This window comes from Musa acuminata, chromosome BXJ1-4 (genome assembly GCF_036884655.1).
Source record: "Musa acuminata AAA Group cultivar baxijiao chromosome BXJ1-4, Cavendish_Baxijiao_AAA, whole genome shotgun sequence".
Lineage (NCBI taxonomy): Eukaryota > Viridiplantae > Streptophyta > Magnoliopsida > Zingiberales > Musaceae > Musa > Musa acuminata.
This window is the reverse complement of record NC_088330.1, coordinates 681956-699444: the sequence shown is the minus strand read 5'-3', so window position 1 is coordinate 699444 and position 17489 is coordinate 681956. Positions and strand designations below refer to the sequence as shown.

The 17489-nt window shown below is 37.5% G+C and overlaps 2 protein-coding genes across 4 annotated transcripts; one reads left to right on the top strand and one right to left on the bottom strand.

Moving 5' to 3' along the window:
* The first annotated feature begins 205 nt into the window (after nucleotides 1-205).
* On the top strand, nucleotides 206-2893 carry LOC135581964 (F-box/kelch-repeat protein SKIP11-like). 3 transcript variants are annotated; one of them, XM_065154353.1, is made up of 2 exons: nucleotides 206-519; nucleotides 1106-2893. In XM_065154353.1, exon 2 carries the CDS (start codon nucleotides 1193-1195, stop codon nucleotides 2486-2488), a length of 1296 nt encoding a protein of 431 aa, XP_065010425.1. In that variant the 5' UTR covers nucleotides 206-519; nucleotides 1106-1192; the 3' UTR covers nucleotides 2489-2893. The 3 variants fall into 3 exon arrangements, with proteins under 3 accessions (XP_065010425.1, XP_065010419.1, XP_065010430.1); XM_065154347.1 differs by having other exon boundaries at nucleotides 207-519; nucleotides 1103-2893; XM_065154358.1 differs by lacking the exon at nucleotides 206-519 and adding an exon at nucleotides 582-758 and having other exon boundaries at nucleotides 1103-2893.
* A 2632-nt stretch (nucleotides 2894-5525) lies between these two features.
* LOC135640154 (PH, RCC1 and FYVE domains-containing protein 1-like) lies at nucleotides 5526-16952 on the bottom strand. Its single transcript, XM_065154335.1, has 9 exons — nucleotides 16022-16952; nucleotides 13641-13727; nucleotides 13276-13365; nucleotides 12818-12898; nucleotides 12377-12565; nucleotides 10234-12294; nucleotides 9746-9892; nucleotides 7073-7362; nucleotides 5526-6006 (listed from the first exon to the last, which is right to left on the bottom strand). The coding sequence occupies exons 1-9, from the start codon at nucleotides 16097-16099 to the stop codon at nucleotides 5850-5852; spliced, it is 3180 nt and encodes a 1059-aa protein (XP_065010407.1). The 5' UTR covers nucleotides 16100-16952; the 3' UTR covers nucleotides 5526-5849.
* Between the last annotated feature and the right edge of the window lie 537 nt (nucleotides 16953-17489).

Genomic DNA, 17489 nt, shown 5'->3' with positions numbered 1-17489 from the left:
AATGTTATTATATTTAAATAATTATTTATATATTTAATTCGATTAAAGCCATTATTTTTAGAAAAATATATATTAAATATTTAACTTTATTTAAATGGATGGATTAGATAGATATAAATATGAAAAATATTGGAGGTAGTGTCATCGAAACATGGGAGAGGAGAAGAGAGAGAGAGAGAGAGAGACAGAGTGAGAGTGAGAGAGCGCGAGGGGCGATGGGGGAGAATAAAAGGGGGGCGGGGAGGCGGTGGTCAATAAATGGAAAGAAATGAGCTGCTCGCGAGGCCCGAAGCGGGTGAAGCGCTATGAATTCTGAGCACTACCATGATAGGATCGCAAGGACGAATCCGATCGAAATAGGAGAAGCTACCTTCCCTCACTCTGAGGAGGAAGAAGAGGAACATCGAAGAAGCACAAATTTAACAGATCATTACAAGTGAAAAGCACGAATTGATGGACTTCACCTTCTTTTGAATCCTCCTCCTCCTCCTCCTCCTCCTCACTGTTGTCAGTCCACATGTAAGTTCAAAATCTCGCCTTTCTTCTTCTTGTTCTTGTTCTTCTGATGTTGATTCCCGTGCCCGCGCGTCAATTATGACAGGAAGAAAAGGATTTTAGCAGACACTGTGATTTGTGCGTGTTCTTTTGAGCTTCTGTTTTAAACGGAGATCTTTGCGTCGTCGGTTATATATTATGGAGGAACGGAAAGCTGGAATCTTTGGCTTTGTTTTGGTGGGAATTGCGAGATCTGTGTTCCGGTTCGTCCGCGTTAGGGTTTTACTTCTTCAAGATCTTTTCTTGTTTTGGCGATTGGTGCTCTTTCTCTAATCGTTACGTCGTTAAATCGATTGGATTTGTTGAAGCGAGATCGAGGAACTTTGTGTCGGAAAGATTGGATCTTTGCGGGAATTTCTGCTTTGGTGACTTCTTTGAGGGAACTTTCCATGGTTCTTGTGAATTTGATCCGCAGTAAAGCTTGCTTGATCTGTTCTTATCAACCAAGTCGCTTCTTTTATACCACTGTTCTCGTAGATGTATTAAGATTGTTGCCTTTCATTTAAGCAATCTCTCTGATGGTCTTGTTTTGCTTTTGCCACTACAGCAGATTGTGCATTCATAGCTTTGGGAGAGGAATAGATTAGCTTAAACTTGTCCCCGGTGCGGGGGTGGGAATTTGGTGCGCGTCAAAGACATGCTGGAGAAGGAGTCCTTTTTTATCTCGAGAGCATTGCCGAGCTCCTGCGAGCAAGAATCCAAGTTGGCTTACATGACCTATCATCTCCTTGAGATCACTACCAACAAACGCCCTCCACTTGTGGAACCTTTGGAGCTCTGTGAAGCTGCTTCAGTAAAGAAGGCTAAATCCGAAGATCACTCAGAGCCTCCGTTGCAGGAAATAACAAAATTACCTCTTGATGAATCCAGTTATGATGCCCATTACTCCGATACAAACTCTCTCATCGTCCAAATTGGCCGTGACATGTCTATAAAGTGTCTCCTTCACTGCTCTCGGTCAGACTATGGTGCCCTTGCATCCCTGAACCGAGCTTTTAATTCCTTGATCCGGTCCGGTGATCTCTACAAGCTACGGCGACAGATGGGGATCATCGAGCACTGGGTATACTTCTCCTGCAATATACTCGAGTGGGAAGCATATGATCCCTATCGCGGACGCTGGATTACCCTCCCAAAAATGCCACAGAACGATTTCTTCATGCGCTCTGATAAGGAATCATTGGCTGTGGGCACTGAGCTCCTTGTTTTCGGAAGGGACTATACCTGTTGTATTTCCCATATAGTACTGAGGTATAGCATTCTGACAAATTCTTGGTCCCAAGGTATTGAAATGAACTCCCCTAGGTGCTTATTTGGATCAGCCAGCTTTGGGGAGAGAGCTATCGTAGCTGGTGGCGTAGATGCACAAGGTGCTATATTGAGGTCCGCGGAGCTTTACAATTCTGAGACACAAACATGGACAATTCTCCGTAGCATGAATAAACCAAGGAAGATGTGCTCAGGTGTCTTTATGGACAACAAGTTCTATGTGATCGGCGGAATGTCTAGCACTACAGAATTGCTGACGTGTGGGGAAGAATATGATATGGAGAAACATACCTGGACGGTCATTCCAAATATGTCCCTAGGACTCAATGGTCCAAGTGGTGCACCTCCGCTGGTTGCAGTAGTTAATAACGAGCTATATGCAGCTGATTATGCAGAAAAAGAGGTTAGAAAATATGACAAGAAGAATAACTCTTGGATCACTTTGGGAAGGCTGCCTGAGAGACCAGATTCAGTGAATGGTTGGGGCCTAGCTTTTCGTGCTTGTGGTGAACGACTCTTGGTGATTGGCGGACCGAGGGTGCTTGGAGGAGGGATGATTGAATTAAATTCATGGACTCCAAGAAATGGGCCTCCAGAATGGAACATGATTGCCAGCAAGCATTGTGGGAGCTTTGTGTATAATTGCGCTGTGATGGGCTGCTGAGATTTGTCTGAAGAATTGTTGCATGCCTTTTGGAAGAGGATGTGGAAGATTGATTGGTTGAAGGGCATAAAACACTGATTCGACCAGGGTAATCTCTGCCTTTTTGAAATTTCAGATTTTACTCGGGATTTGACGGAACACTCTCTTCTAAGTAACACTTGAGATTTATCCTCTCTCTTTTATCTTCTAGCCCTGCCCTGATCTAAATTAAGACAAAACATTTGAACTTCTTCCAAAATGCCTATTCGCATGAGAGTGCTCACGTGGGTCATGCAGTACAATTACATATAATAATTTGATGTAGCTGCATGTTCCTCTGTTTATTAGCTTTACAGTGTACTATTCTGCCATTTCATTCTTGTTTCCACTATCTCAAGGGAATAAAATTGGTCATCAGTTCTTGTATTCTTTGTTCTGATGTGTGTGTTCCGCTGTAGCTTACTACTCTTGGGCTTAAGTTCATATTTATGTGCCAAGGGTCCCATTGCTTTCATATTTTGCTAATTTACTTTCTCAGAAATCATGTGTTGGATGTGGCTGAAGCTTCATTAGATTTGATATCCGGGGACATCTTCAAATAGTTCTCTATGTAGTTGGTGTCGGTCATCAATTATTAGATTTCTCTCTTAATTTAAACATAGATGAATTTGGAAAGAATCTCTGAGATGCAGAACTAGTTGGAAAAAATGGGGATCGATTAACAGTCTAGGCAGATTCAGTAGTCGGACAAATTTAGACGATGAAGAGTTTTGCCTCTGTGTTACGTCTGTTCAAGCCCTTGTGAAAAGGATAAGAAACTCGTTAAATCTTAGCAGTCACGAGCACAACTACTGATTGCCTCAAACATACATAATTAGACTTACGGGCTTAATTATTTTTTTCCAGTATATTGGGATTTGGTAGTTTCTTATTAATTGTTCATTACTCCAAGGGAGCTTCTAATGCTTTTATCCTCAGACATATAGACTGGTGTGGGGCATGAATGACTAGAAAGTTAGTTAATTTATATGGAGTTGGAGACTTTACGGAAGAAAATTTTTGGGAATAGCTCGCTCAGCAGATGTATTTAATACCACCAGTTTTAGAACGTGTGATTTCAGATTTTGTTTTCCAGTCGTCAGCATTAGATAGGGATGTTTCCTGCTCAATTCCAAAATTAGCTTCTTGAGGTTTCAACTCAAGTGTCTCTGAGAATCATACCTGTACAACTTTCCAGGTTCTTTCTAGAGCAGTTTTATTATTCTTTTTCTGAACTTTTCTTTTTCTTTATCCTCTCTCAATATACATTACTTTTTCAGTTGACCTGGTTAAAAGTTGTCGATCTAGATCGTCCACATTGCATATTTGGAGATGCTTGAAGCAGGAAACATTTTATCACTTCTCTTGGTTACATCGATGTTGTATGTAAATGTTTGGGAATACGGGATAAACGTGCTGCTTGTTCCGTTGTTTGGGGTTCGCTAAACTGATGATACCATCATCTTGTGTGTGGTTAAGATTAGTTCCTTAGATGCTTTAGCATAAGGTAGGTAGGTGGGTAATCCATCTTCTCTTATCGGTTCCTTGTATTTAGTTAATGAATTGGACACAAAGAGTAGCCTCCAGAATCGAATTGTTTACAATAGAGTGGAAGCCTTATGGTAAATCTGGTTATACCTGCCTGCCTGCTATTCATTCATTCATTCATTCATTCATTCATTCATTCATTAATATGCCTTGTGTATATATTTGTTTCTGTTTATCTTTGTCTCTACTTGTGGTCAGCAAGTTATGCTGGAAGAAGTTGCTGATGAATGAAATGTACTTGGGTTCGGTAAACTGAAGAAAGATTTGTGCTTTTGGAAAAGGACCAGAAAGTTTGATTGATGATAGAATTCCATCACAGGATCTTGTTGTGAAGAAAGATTTATAAAAAAAATCAAAAAAAGGGAGCAATTATCTTATTCTTAGTGTAAGTGTAGTAAAGATGAACTCAGATTGATCGATCGATCGATCGATCTTGCTATCACCAATTAATCAGTATTTTCAGAAAATTCATAGGATGAAGATTTGAACATTCAACCCAAGATAGGTGATGAGTCAGGCGTATCACTGCATTTTTTTTTCTTTTTCTGTTTTTTTAAGTATTAATTTTTTTTTTGCTGGTGTTTATTTTCTTGTGGCTATCATTATACATCTCTTGAAATCAAATGATAAAGCCGGTCTTTAACACTCGATAATTCTGTAGGATTCTCAAACGATCAAATCTTTTTTTGTGAATCATTATATTACAAAGAAATGGAGTGAATGGCGTTGGTGGTTACAGAATGAAGAAAACAAAAAACAAAAAAACACGCTATTAAAGTGTTTTCTACTTCGATCCTCTTTAGCCAAACAAATCATGTTTCACGGAAACGACCCATAGCTACAAAAATTAATTGATTTGTTCACAAATTAAAACATTTGAGCTTACAAAGAAATTAAAAATCCCTCAACTTTTATTTATTTGTTTATTTATTATTAAAAATATTTATAATTTGAGATTATAAATATTAAAAATCGCTCTCTTCTCCGTCATGCTCTATCCCTTTCATCCTCTTTTACTATATTACAAAAAAAAAAATTTATAATATCATCAAATACATTTAAATATAAAATTGACCTGTTATTTAAAATTGACTTAGATATTAAATTTAGAGTTTGATTTAGAACACTCAAACGTAGGAGGGGATTTCTTTCATACCTGCACCTCAAGTCCGTGCCATGTTTTCTAGCACAGTAAAGAGGATTAGAGAAGCAGCAACCTCTTACAAAACGTAGGAGTGGATTTCATCATTTCATCAATGCCAAAGAGAGAGTAACATAAAATGCTATGCACTATTTCGATGATAAAACATCATGAGAATGGGCCACCGGTGAGAAAATGTCAACCATGATGCTCAAGCAAAAAATGGCAGAATTGAAGCACTCTTCCAGTTTTCCTATAGATAACAAGTCTAATCTCTCATGTCAACCATCTTACTTTCTTCTTCAGTGTTAGCTTGGGAACACAGCTAACTAAAGAGTATCAACTACCATCAGTGTTATCATGACTACGATCATCCAAGTACAGTCGGAATCCATGAGAAAATGATAAAACCTCAAAAAACAAAAAAGAAAACAAAAATTGATGTTCTTCCTGGACAGAAAATTAGATGCATGGAAGATAATATTGCATGATTTTTGTTGAAGGGGTTAAAAGGAATCCTCTAAGGCAGCAGCGGCCACTGTAAGTGACTGCCCTAGTATGGTGCAACAATCAATAAGGTAAGGTATGTGCATCGTCCACCGGTTCTAAGGAATATTTACATTTACCGGGGAGCGGTACGGAGAGTTTGCGGCATCACTGCTTGGTCGAACAAGCCATCCTTCCTGCAACATGCGCGGAGGTAGAGCCCGACGCAGAATTTTCACCACTAAGGATAGTGTATTTCTCCTGAATCCTTGATCGATTTTCTACCCACCACTTCTCTGCTTGTTGTTCACTAAATCTTTTTCGGCTGCAAAGAAAACAACAATTATCATAAAAAAAAAGACCCTGGGATGATAAAATACTGCACCAACAACCAATAGATCTTTCTAGTTCTCCAATATAAAGGCATCTAAATATGAACATGTAACAATGCCTGTTGCATGAACGGTAATGATAGGTTATTTTTGCAACTAAATTCACAAATTGGACAGCATATCTGATGAATTACATCATAGTAAATCTCGATCAGACGTAAATCTTTCAATTAATTGTCAAGTCAAGACTGTGCAGAACGAGGCTTATGAATATCGATAAAGCAAACCTAGAAATTAACCACAATATTAACTAACCTCTGTTGTCTTTTCCAATACTTGTAAGAAAATTGAAAATTAAAATGTTTGGTGTCAAAATGCATGTAGAAAATCGAAAAATGTTTTGCTTTTATTCTTTCTGTAAAAGTTTGCCCAGTTATTAGGCTCACCTAGTTCCTTTTAAACTTTAGTCGCTTAAAAATCAAATTAATCATTGAACGAACCTCAGAAGACATGCAAATAGCAACTTAATTAAAGTTTACTGGGTGTGTTCTGTATCCCAGCTGTGGTTATCTTGTACTGCACTGTCTCTTATTTGTGAACTAGTGGGACAATTTTCGTCCCAGTGTCATCATGTGGATTTTTTAAATGTATGTAAGATGACATGATCCTGGGGATTTCTTATTGTATAATCTTGTAAAAAATGAGAATGAGTAAAACAAAGTACCTGCTTTTTCCCCAGAAAAGTAAGAACCACCAATCTAACTGCATTAACATCCAACACACATGCAATAAAGTCCGCAGAAATATGACTACCACTTATTATCTAGACCAAGAAACAATATTAACACTATATAGACAACAAATCATATGCTGATCACTCAAAAAAAAAAAGACTTGTCATTTGAAACCGTTCAGAGTTAGAAATAATAGTAAAAATTAGTATCTTATCTGTACCTTCTGTTATATTACTTCTGGGACAAAAAAACAGAATTAGTGATAAAGATGTTTACCAATAGACCATCCATGTAAAATATGACATGGGTAAGAGGCTTCCCATACCTAAAGCACACTCGCCTGAGACATTTATCACCACCAGGCAAAGAAGATATGCTAAAGTAAACACCTGGTTCAGCTTGTTCAACCCATTCCACTTTTTCTGACAATGTGTTGTTTCCATTGCAGACTACTGGATTACTCAAATTACCATTTGACACAGATAACTGGGAAGGTAGCAAGTTGCTTGTTGTGTTGTCAATGGATTGTAGTTTCGGTGAGTCAGATGTATAACCAGACCCATAGTTGCGGGATATCAGAGATGCCTCTGGTACTCTGTCAGCCATAATCTTTAGCTGCCAAATATAAGAACTGGAAATTAGAACCCAAAAAGTAGTGAATTGTATTAAAGTACAGCATAGTAGCATGAAAAGAGATTTTTAATGCATCTTGCCATCTCAGCATATAATAAGCCCACACACAGATCAGATTAAAGGATCAGTATTCTAGTAGCTTAACTTGAAAAAAACTAGTCCTACCTACAGTGCCTGATAAGTAACTAAATATGGCAATGAGCTTCTGTACAGTATTGCAATAACAATTGTTGGGACACTAACAAGCCTGATTCATTAGAAAATATATAATAGCGGTCTAACAATGGGAACAATGCTCAAGTGGTTTTAGATTAGGGAACCATAGAAGGCATTGTTGTACTTTGCTCTATTGGATCTTAGACACTAAAATTCTTTCCCTGAGTCCTGAGTTCATGATTCGAGTAAAAAAAATAGCCGTTATATATTTAGAGGTAAGGCTGTATAAATTGACTCTCCCAGACCACATATTAGATGAGGCCCTCTACACTGGGTACACCCTATTTTAGATCCTGCATGTACTGATTCTAACCAAAGTAAAGTGTTTAGTTGCAAGCAAAATTAAGCAAACGAAACTACCATCTTTCTCTCCAATATTGATGATTAAACAGATGTAGTTAAAAATCTGCCACAAAATCTAAATGTTGGATCTGCTGCACAACTGGGAATAAAAGCTGAATTATTTACTCAAGATATTTGCACTGAATACTGGAAGAAAATCTTTTGAAATATTTAATTGTGTTTCTTTTAATTAAAATAATACTATTTTTCATGGTTTTGTGCATGAAAGACAAATTATTAAAACTAACTATTTCTTAAAAATGATTAAAAATTAGAAATAGGGAGAAAAAACTTGGATTGTTTTTATTGAACTAGATAGAGAAAACCCATATAGAATCTATTGTGATGTGTTTTAGAAAATAAAAACAGTGCTTAGTAGTTTTATTGTTGTGATAAAAGATATATATGATAGGGTTGTCACTAGTATTACAATTGGGGGGAATGCATAGTGAGTTCTCTTTAACAATAACTTCATGTCAAGGATCAGTTATGGACAAGAAGTTTCTAAAAAGTATAAATTTAGGTTATCTTGGATCTGTTATTCACAAAGGATATTCTAAGGTTATTGTTAATAGATATAAAGCAGAATGATAAAAATTGGGGAGGGGTATCAAGATTTTTACATAATACTCACGTCCCCTTCAATTAAAAGAGGAATTTTATCAGACAACTGTAATGCTAATCATGTGTCATGGATTGGAATTGATTTAGGAAACTTTTACAAAAAAAAAAAAAGTTGGTGTTACCAAGATGAGGATGCTAAGATGAATGTGTAGGACAAGTAGGAAAAAGAGACCAAGAAATGCTTATTTTCTTTGAACAATCGGCACATTTATGATAGAGGGTAAATTGAGGAAAACATATTAATGATGGTATGAACAGGTTGCAAGGAGGCCAATAGATGTCTCAGTTAGATGAGGTGAGTTGAATAGAGTTACCAATGCGAGGAGATGTAAAGACTTGAGAAATCATAACAAGAGAGTTGACTACTTCCATTTGGCTTGTTCTATTGCCCAGGTGGATCCAAATGATAAGAAAAGCTCTACATAGCTAACCCTAAATGGCTGGAACATGACAACCTGCTGTTCCATGATCATACATTTCCAGTGCTGTAAAATCCCTAGAAAGATCTAAAATATCTTGGCATATAAGTGGATCATATTGTGTTGCTCCAACTGCATACTGGTATAGAATACACCATACTTACCAAGGTAATAATGACAGTTTAACTGATATTTGTTAATCTTTCATAACAGTATACCATAGTATATCATATTGCACCAACATATCAGAACATCTCAAGAGGAGCCTGGCAGGCATTTGAGATATAAATCCTTAATTCATGAAGACCTCAAAGCAAGTTCTTAGGTACCAATACCATTCCAGAATCTTCTTAGACCTTCACCCATCGATCAATATGATGCATACACCTCAGTGCACCAAAAGAATTACTAAAAATTATTTAATATGTTAGTACCGATTGAGACGGTTGGTAATCCAATACACCTTTGGAAGCCATGATTCAAACTTCAAAGTACAATAAAATTTCAGAGGCAAATTTCTATTTGTAGAAAATAACCAAGTGAAACATGGAATCCGACATGAATAAGAACATGGTGTACATAATTTAGCATACTAGACCAAGAAGTCATTAGATGTGTGCTACATAGAATTCCTAATCTGCAAATTTAGAGGAAAGATACACTCACCACATTCACAAAAATAGCACCTAAAAAGCTGGTAGATCAATTTTTAGAACCAAGGGTTACTTACACCAGGAATAGAATGGGTAAAGAAAAAGCTCTACCTGTGATGTCAGAGACTTGATTACTTCCTTTGCAGCCTTGCCCTTTGCAGTTTCTTCGCTCACCATTGCTTTTGCATCTGTCAATTGTTTTGTTGTTTTCTGCAATTCCACTTCTAGAAGTTGTGATTTACATGCTAGCTCATCAACCTACAGAAAAAAAGTTCTAGTTAATGGTGTACAACTGATCAATCATGAAATGAAATGATTAATGACAACCAAAATTTCAATTGGAAAATTTAAATATAACTGAAAATTTAAATGGAAGACAAATATGTGTTATGATCCTTGGATAAGCAAAATAACAGATATGATTACAGGAAACTGTCAATTATCAGTAATGTAAGAAGTTGGTATGAATGTCCATATTCATAGTTTTGCAAGTGCTAAAACAATATGCAACCAAATTCAGTCGAGTTTATGATGTGGTAGCATGTGCGCTATGAGCCAAAAATCTACAAATAACCCACTTGAATTTACAACACACTTACCTGTGTCCGTAACTTAAGGATTTCTTGTCTTAGATCCTCATTGGTTGGGTTCAAGTCATGACATATTTCCAAGCATGTATTAGTGGCATCCCTTGATATGGCCAATGAATGCAATGGACTTCGCTTACATGATGTAGGTGAATTTGAACGAGAAGCTACTCTTGAACCTGGGACAGAAGCAGAGAATATTTTCTTTGAAGATGCTTGAACTTGAAGAAACTTTGAAGAACTTGATGGATATCCATTGTTTGATTCCCTGGAATCTCTGTTTTCACCTTTAAAAGATTCAAATGATGAGAGCCTAGAGAACTGACCCTGCATCCTAGGACCAGGTGAATCTTTGTCAGCCAGTTCACCAGGCACCTGGTTTGTACTTCCATTTTGATGCCTTGGAATTTGAGGAATCTTACCATCCCCCACCACTTTCCTAAGCTTGGTATAACATTCATCACATACACGATACAACTTATTAATATTTGGTGCTAAAGAAGCTCCAGTAGATTTTCTGCTGCTACATGCTTTGCAAAAGACTAAACCACAATTATAACAATTATGACGTTTTCTTCTGAATCCAAAATGGAGATGACAACCAGAACATATGGACTGATCAGCACTGGACACCCACTTATGAAGACAGATGATTGCAGTAAAACTTGCACCACATACAACACTCTTCACTTGTTTGTCCTTTAAAGCTTCAACAAGTGTCGGAGTATTTCGGTCATCATTATCCCCATGGCCTAAACGGCCATTCACTCCTTTGCCCCAGGTATAGACTTCAGTTCTTGAGGTCAATACAGCAACATGATAAGATCCACATGATATCTCTTCAACAAATTGATTTGAAATCTTTCCTTCAACACGAGTGGGAAGCTTTCCATCGGTTTGGGGATTACCAAGTTGCCCATAGACAGTACTTCCCATTGTATAAACATGTCCAGATGTTGTTAAAGCAACAGTTATGTCATGCCCGCAAGCTACCTTACAAATATTATCAGAAAGAGATGCTACACATGCTGGAAGGAGTCTGGGTTCCCTATCACCATGTCCAAGTCGACCTTTATCACCATCTCCCCAAGTGAATAGTTTCCCCATCGCAGAGTCACTGGAATCAGAGGATGCATCTGAAATTTCCACAATTGCAGCAGTGTGCCAAACACCACAAGCTGCACGAACAGTGCGCATTCCTCTCAGAGCTTCAACTTCTCTTGGTATGTTTGTGCTTCTATGATCACCATGACCCAGAGCACCGAAAATTCCATCACCAAATGTAAATAGCTGGCCTGCAGAAGTCACAACGGCTGTATGCCATGGTCCACAAGATACTGATGACGCATGCAGACCTTCCATTGGACCACACACTTTTTTCGGAATCCAGTGACTCGCATCACTCCCATGACCCAGGAGACCTGAACCGTGAGTACCATCACCCCATGTAAATAAATCCCCAGGCAAAGTTACAGCGCATGTATGATATTCGCCACATGCCACGAGTTCAACATTCATACCACCTAGGGCATCCACAAGCCTTGGCTGCGAAACATCAGCATCATTTCCATGGCCAAGCCTGCCTCCTGATTCCTCTCCCCAACTGAAAACCTCCCCCTGTTTGGTAACCAAAACTGCATGATTCTTACCACAAGCTATATTGTGAACATCAAGCACTACTGTTGACTCCAAAGCTTTTGGCAGTGATGCATCAATCGCAATGGTCGAGGAAATTCCAGCCCTTTGCAAACCACCACCAAGAAACCCATCACCTATGCCTTCTCCCCAAATGAAAACATCACCTAATGCATCAAAATCCTCATGATTTGATCCATGGCTTGATGAGCTAACAGCACTAGATAAACTTACTCTAACAGTATCAACTGCAGAGCCCTGTCCATTAGTAATATCTGCAGCTCCTGATGAGTGTGAACAAAAAGATTTACATAGAGATTCTGAGTGTAACAAACTCCTGGCTGGTGACGTATACAATATCACGTCAGACAACACCTTCCCCAAACCATTAACTGGATGGTACTCATAAGAAGTATTGATTTGGTCATCACTGGAATCCTTAAAAAATGAAACATGATAGGGTCTATAACCAGTAACATTATTATATAGCGAAAGTTAGACAAAGAACAAACTTGCCAACCTTATGAGAGATATCACTACCACTGAAGGGTGATGTGAATGGAGAAATTTTACGAATATATGTAGTAGGACTATCAGACGAAGTCCTATCCCCTTTTGATTCTGATCTCAACTTCCGATAATTTCCTCGTGAAATCAAAGCCTTCAATCCAAGAAACCAGGCTTCTGCTTCGTCCTTGTCCTTGCAGATCTGACAAATTCATTTTAATTGAGAATTGTATTTAAACAGTGTGGTTCACAATAAGTATAACATTTATGCTAGCTGTGCAGTATATCCAAACCATCAGTCTGTTTGCATATATGCTACTGTATGTATCATGAACACGTGATTTCAAATTGTGTCTAAAGGTCAGTGTCAGAAGAGAAATTGCAGAACATTCTCCCAGAAGATACAAATAGTAAAGCTAGGTAAAACATGAGGAACAGGAATGGATGTACGTACCAAATCTAGTGATCTTTCGTTGTATATAAGAGAAAATGACTGGTATTCTTTATCAGGCCGTGGATACCGCTGAAATATTGCCTAAAAGAATAAAGAACACCATAGTTCTCATTTAAACTACAATTCACATTGATCTTTGAATAAAGCATTGAAAGAATCAGAACAGAATCTCATAAAGTTAATTGTAATAAATAACAATAAAACATTCTATTACTGTGTCACAAAGAGGGGACAATCAGCACAGTAATGTTCATATTAATGTTATATGGCCAATTTACATGGAAAGAAGTAAAAAAGGAAAGAGTACCTAAATGCAGCAGGTAAATGTTTATGGTTCATGACAATATTATATTACATATATGCAAAAAACATACTCTCATATTTAGTAAATGAAAGATGATGCATACATATGGAAATAAGCATCAAGAAGATATCTAAAGATGAAGAATTGAACTTACAGTACGCTGTCCTGGTATTATCTTGTAAACCTGACTAAGTTTAAGTTGTTTCTCATCCCTTCCAGAGTACCAAATTAGCAAAGATTCATCCTGGAATTTAAGCACAATAATTTAATGAGATAAGATTGTGACACCAAAGAGAAAACAAACATCAGGTTAGATATAGATACATAAAGCTTCATGATTTCTAGTTCAAGTTATAGGGGTTTGGATGACACCTTTAACTTCGAAAAAAATGAACTGCAGTAATCATATAAAAACAGAAACAATTTTTAACATTCACTATCAGTCGAGGGCATATTTGAAATAAGCAAGAATGAAAAAGGACAGACGTAGTCTTCCTTTAACGTTGTAGAGCAACTTACATTTGAAAGTCTGAAAGGACAAAACTTTGGCCTTCCTCTTCGTCCATACTTCAATAGATATGCTCCTTTCTTTAAGGCTGTAATTGCCTGGGTATCATGAAGTAATTAGCATCAACAATAAAGAACAGCACTTATTTGTTTATTAACCCAATTCATCACCTCACTCCTTCCTACAAAACCATATAAATGTCACTATGTGAAAGATCTAAAAGATTAAAAGTTCAAATGGCAAACTTGAGAACAAGTTCTGGAAGGATATCTAAAGCAACATGTTTACTAACCCTGATTCATGAAAACTAATCATTTAACTACTAGATATACAGATTATATAAGAATCTATTTGTTTGTTTTCATGTTTATTAACCCTGATCCACAAAGATTAATCTTTAAATTCTTAGATGTTTAGATTAGTAAAAATAAAGTTATATTAGGTAGAAATTCAGGTTACTTCTGTAAATAGGCTTTTCATCTTATTATAAGCATGACTTCTTTTCAATAAAACATCATTTTTTAATCCTTACATGAATTTTATATTTGTCTTCTAGATTAGCTAGCTGCACCTCTATCTTATTGCTCCAGTACTGTGTAAAGAAATTGTATATACAAAACTTAGTGCATCCAAGATGAGAATACTGAGGTAGATATGAGTGGTTACAGAAAAGGATAAAGTAAGAAATGTTTTTTGTTTACTAACAATTAATTGTAGCTCCTGTGTAGGATACAATACAGGACAGACAAAGATTCTCCATATTAGACAAGGTGAGTCAATTAGGATTAGTGGTTCAAGGACTGACAGAAGGATGTCTAAGGAAAATCTCCTAGAAACAAATGACAACAGACTTGATCCCTTAATTTGACTATAAATACTCCTCATTAAACTCAATGGCAAGAAAAGATCCATTATTACTTTTTATGTTTTTCCATACAGAGTCTCATCTTTTGAGCTTCCTAGTAATCTCTTTGATGATAAGTGGGTTTGATTCCCTGACAACCAAGAGAATCTGCCACTTAATAGCATATATAGACTTCCTATGAATGAATAATAGGGCTAACACAACTATTGAAAAGGCCAGAGCACATGCTAGTCGATCTCTATTTTGCACAGTCCAAATATTATGGAGGTTTTACTGGGGCGTGATTCCAATTGGTGATTTTGATTCGATTTAGTGACTCCAACTGCATTAAGTGTGAGCTGGAACATGAATATTGATCCCATATCTCCTCTATAGCAATTATGCCATGGAAATTTTCAGACTTTATCTGGTCAAGAAGGATTTGGGAAGTTCTTAATGCAGTCATTTCCTTATATAAGAGAAGATTATTTTCACAATCAATTAGCATTAAATAAATATCCTTGCAAAAGAAATGGAGACAAATTGTTTATATGTTTAACCTTAATATAGTGTAAAGATCACAAGATCCATGATATTGTTAATCTAGAAATATAATGTAGTAAAGTTAGAGGATATAAATGATTATTAGTTCAGGTAGTTGCACATTTTATACAAAAAGAAATATATACATGGACATAATACCATGTTTTCAATCACATATAGTGTTTGAGAATATAATACAGAAGAACAATGCAAATGAATTAACTTTATATAAATCCTCGATCCATATATTAGTTTTCACTGCTTATCACATATATTGTTTCAGAATATAATACAGAGAACAATGCAAATGAAGTAACTTTCCATAAATTAACAATCCATTAATTTGTTTTCACTGCATACAACATTTTAAATACCACAAAACTCCAGAAAAGGAATGGCATGCACTAATGTGTATCATAAGCCCCAACAAAAAAGAGACATAGTTCAAAATTCAGAGACAATTTTTCAAAATGATTTTGAGATGAACTGGGATGTTTATTGTCACAAAAAGAGAAAATGAGCATTTGCAAATGACATAAAGAACTTGGAATAGCATTGAGTATGACAAATTCTGCAACAAATGAAGACCAACATTAGATGGATCAGATTGGAGCAACAAGTGGTTGCCACGGGGATTCAAATTACTAAATGCTCACTTGATCAGATGAGGATATAATCAGAAAATTAATTTGTGCATGTTCAGAAAAGGCATTGTATCCAATGAGGATGTATTAAATGAAATCTGAAAGTTCAAAGACTAAGGGGAAGCCCAAGTAGACTCCTTTACCCTACTATGAAAACCTAACTCCATATGACACACCAAGATTTGAAAGGATAAGGTAAGATTCCTCTGCATGTCAGTATCTATTTCAAATTTTACTTTTTAGCTTTAGGGGAATAGATTGAACACCTCAGTTGTTGCTAAACCAGAAGGAAACACAAAAGATCATACACCAAAAGAGATAACGAAAGCAACAAAGTATTGGAGTTGCCTCAGAATGATACCTGCTCTACATCCCTTTCCACGGGACCATTTCTCAGAGGATCTGCCATCCACGGACCGGGATCAAACAACATACGCATAAAGAACAATCCTTTCCGGCATAATGAAAAGACAAAAGACTGCTGCTGTGGACTATCTGATGCTGCCCCATAAACGGAGTCGAGAGACGAGCTTTCGCTTATGGAGCAGAATTCTACTCCAACATAGCATCGGTAAAAACCAACAAGGAGGGCACCCGGCACGATCCAAGTATCTACTCCACTGAGACCAAATCAATAACAGGACGAACTGTTGTTTTCAGCCCAAGTTAAGGTCTATGAAGATCAAAGAACTGCAATGCCGGTGATTTCCACCCTTAAAACGTGAAAGGAAACAAAGCATGCCATGATCCTTCGAGAAATCGTTACCACCTCAGCTGTTGTTGTCAACCAATACTCGCTGCGACAGCTCCGGAGCTCGGAAATAGGTCAAAAATCTCGACGGAAACCCCATAAAGTCGTAATTCCCAAAAGAATGTCTCGAAACTCCACGAGACGCCAGGCATCCGAATCATAAACGAAGGAAAACTCCAACGCGAAGAAGGGCTACCGTGGAGGGACCAGCTACGCGATGCCCTAATATACGACGAAGACGTTGGAATCTAGGATTGTCTACTTCGGATGGATGAGGCGAAGCAATCTGAGTCGCCCGCAATGGCGTTAGCCGGAGGGAATCGCGAGATACTCAGGATCTCCGCCGCGCGCGAGCTCGATAGATGATCGGATCGAGAGATTCGCCGCCCAATCAACGACAACAAGAAGAAGGAGAGATCGAGAGAGAGGAGGCGACGAATTCAAATGCCGGTGTCCTTGCAATTGCTAACGTGCGCCTCCGCAATCTCTCTCTCTCTCTCTCTCTCTCTCCCTCCTCCCCCCATCTCTCTCTCTCTCTCCTCTCTCCTCTCTCTTTCCGGTAATTAATAAACACGTCGGCATCTAAACTCCATTAAAATTGAGATCAACGTATACTAATACGGTCCGGAAACGCGCACGGAACTGTCACCCGGAGACTCACCCACGCCAGAGATGTCCGTGAGGCCGCCACATAGGATGAGAAAGATTTAGGTGGAGGAACTGTGGCACGTCAAAACATTATCCTACTGAATTTGTGGCGAGCCACGCTTGCCTTTTTCTACAACTAAATAAATGGAATATCAATCGCACACAAAATTAGGGAATTAAATACATGACATGACTTATTATTGACTGTGGAGAACTGTAAGATTTCGGATGACCAAAATATAAATGTGAGGACGTGATTAAGTGACATATTTCCCTTTAATTTTGTTATGAATTTAGTAAGTATTATTTGGAATAATTTTGAGAAATACATGTATATGACATCAGCATTTGGATTGCTTAATTTACGCAATTGGGCTATGTAATTGGGCCTCATATGTAACATAAATGATCATTTTGACCCAATAATGCT

Coding starts and splice junctions, on each gene's coding strand:
- LOC135581964 (XM_065154353.1), top strand. CDS start 1,193: ATGCTGGAGAAGGAGTCCTTTTTTATCTCGAGAGCATTGCCGAGCTCC.
- LOC135640154 (XM_065154335.1), bottom strand. CDS start 16,099: ATGCGTATGTTGTTTGATCCCGGTCCGTGGATGGCAGATCCTCTGAGA. Junction 12,899..13,275: donor TAATACCAGGACAGCGTACT/GTAAGTTCAATT, acceptor TTATTCTTTTAG/GCAATATTTCAGCGGTATCC. Junction 12,295..12,376: donor GTAGTGATATCTCTCATAAG/GTTGGCAAGTTT, acceptor TCATTTTTTAAG/GATTCCAGTGATGACCAAAT.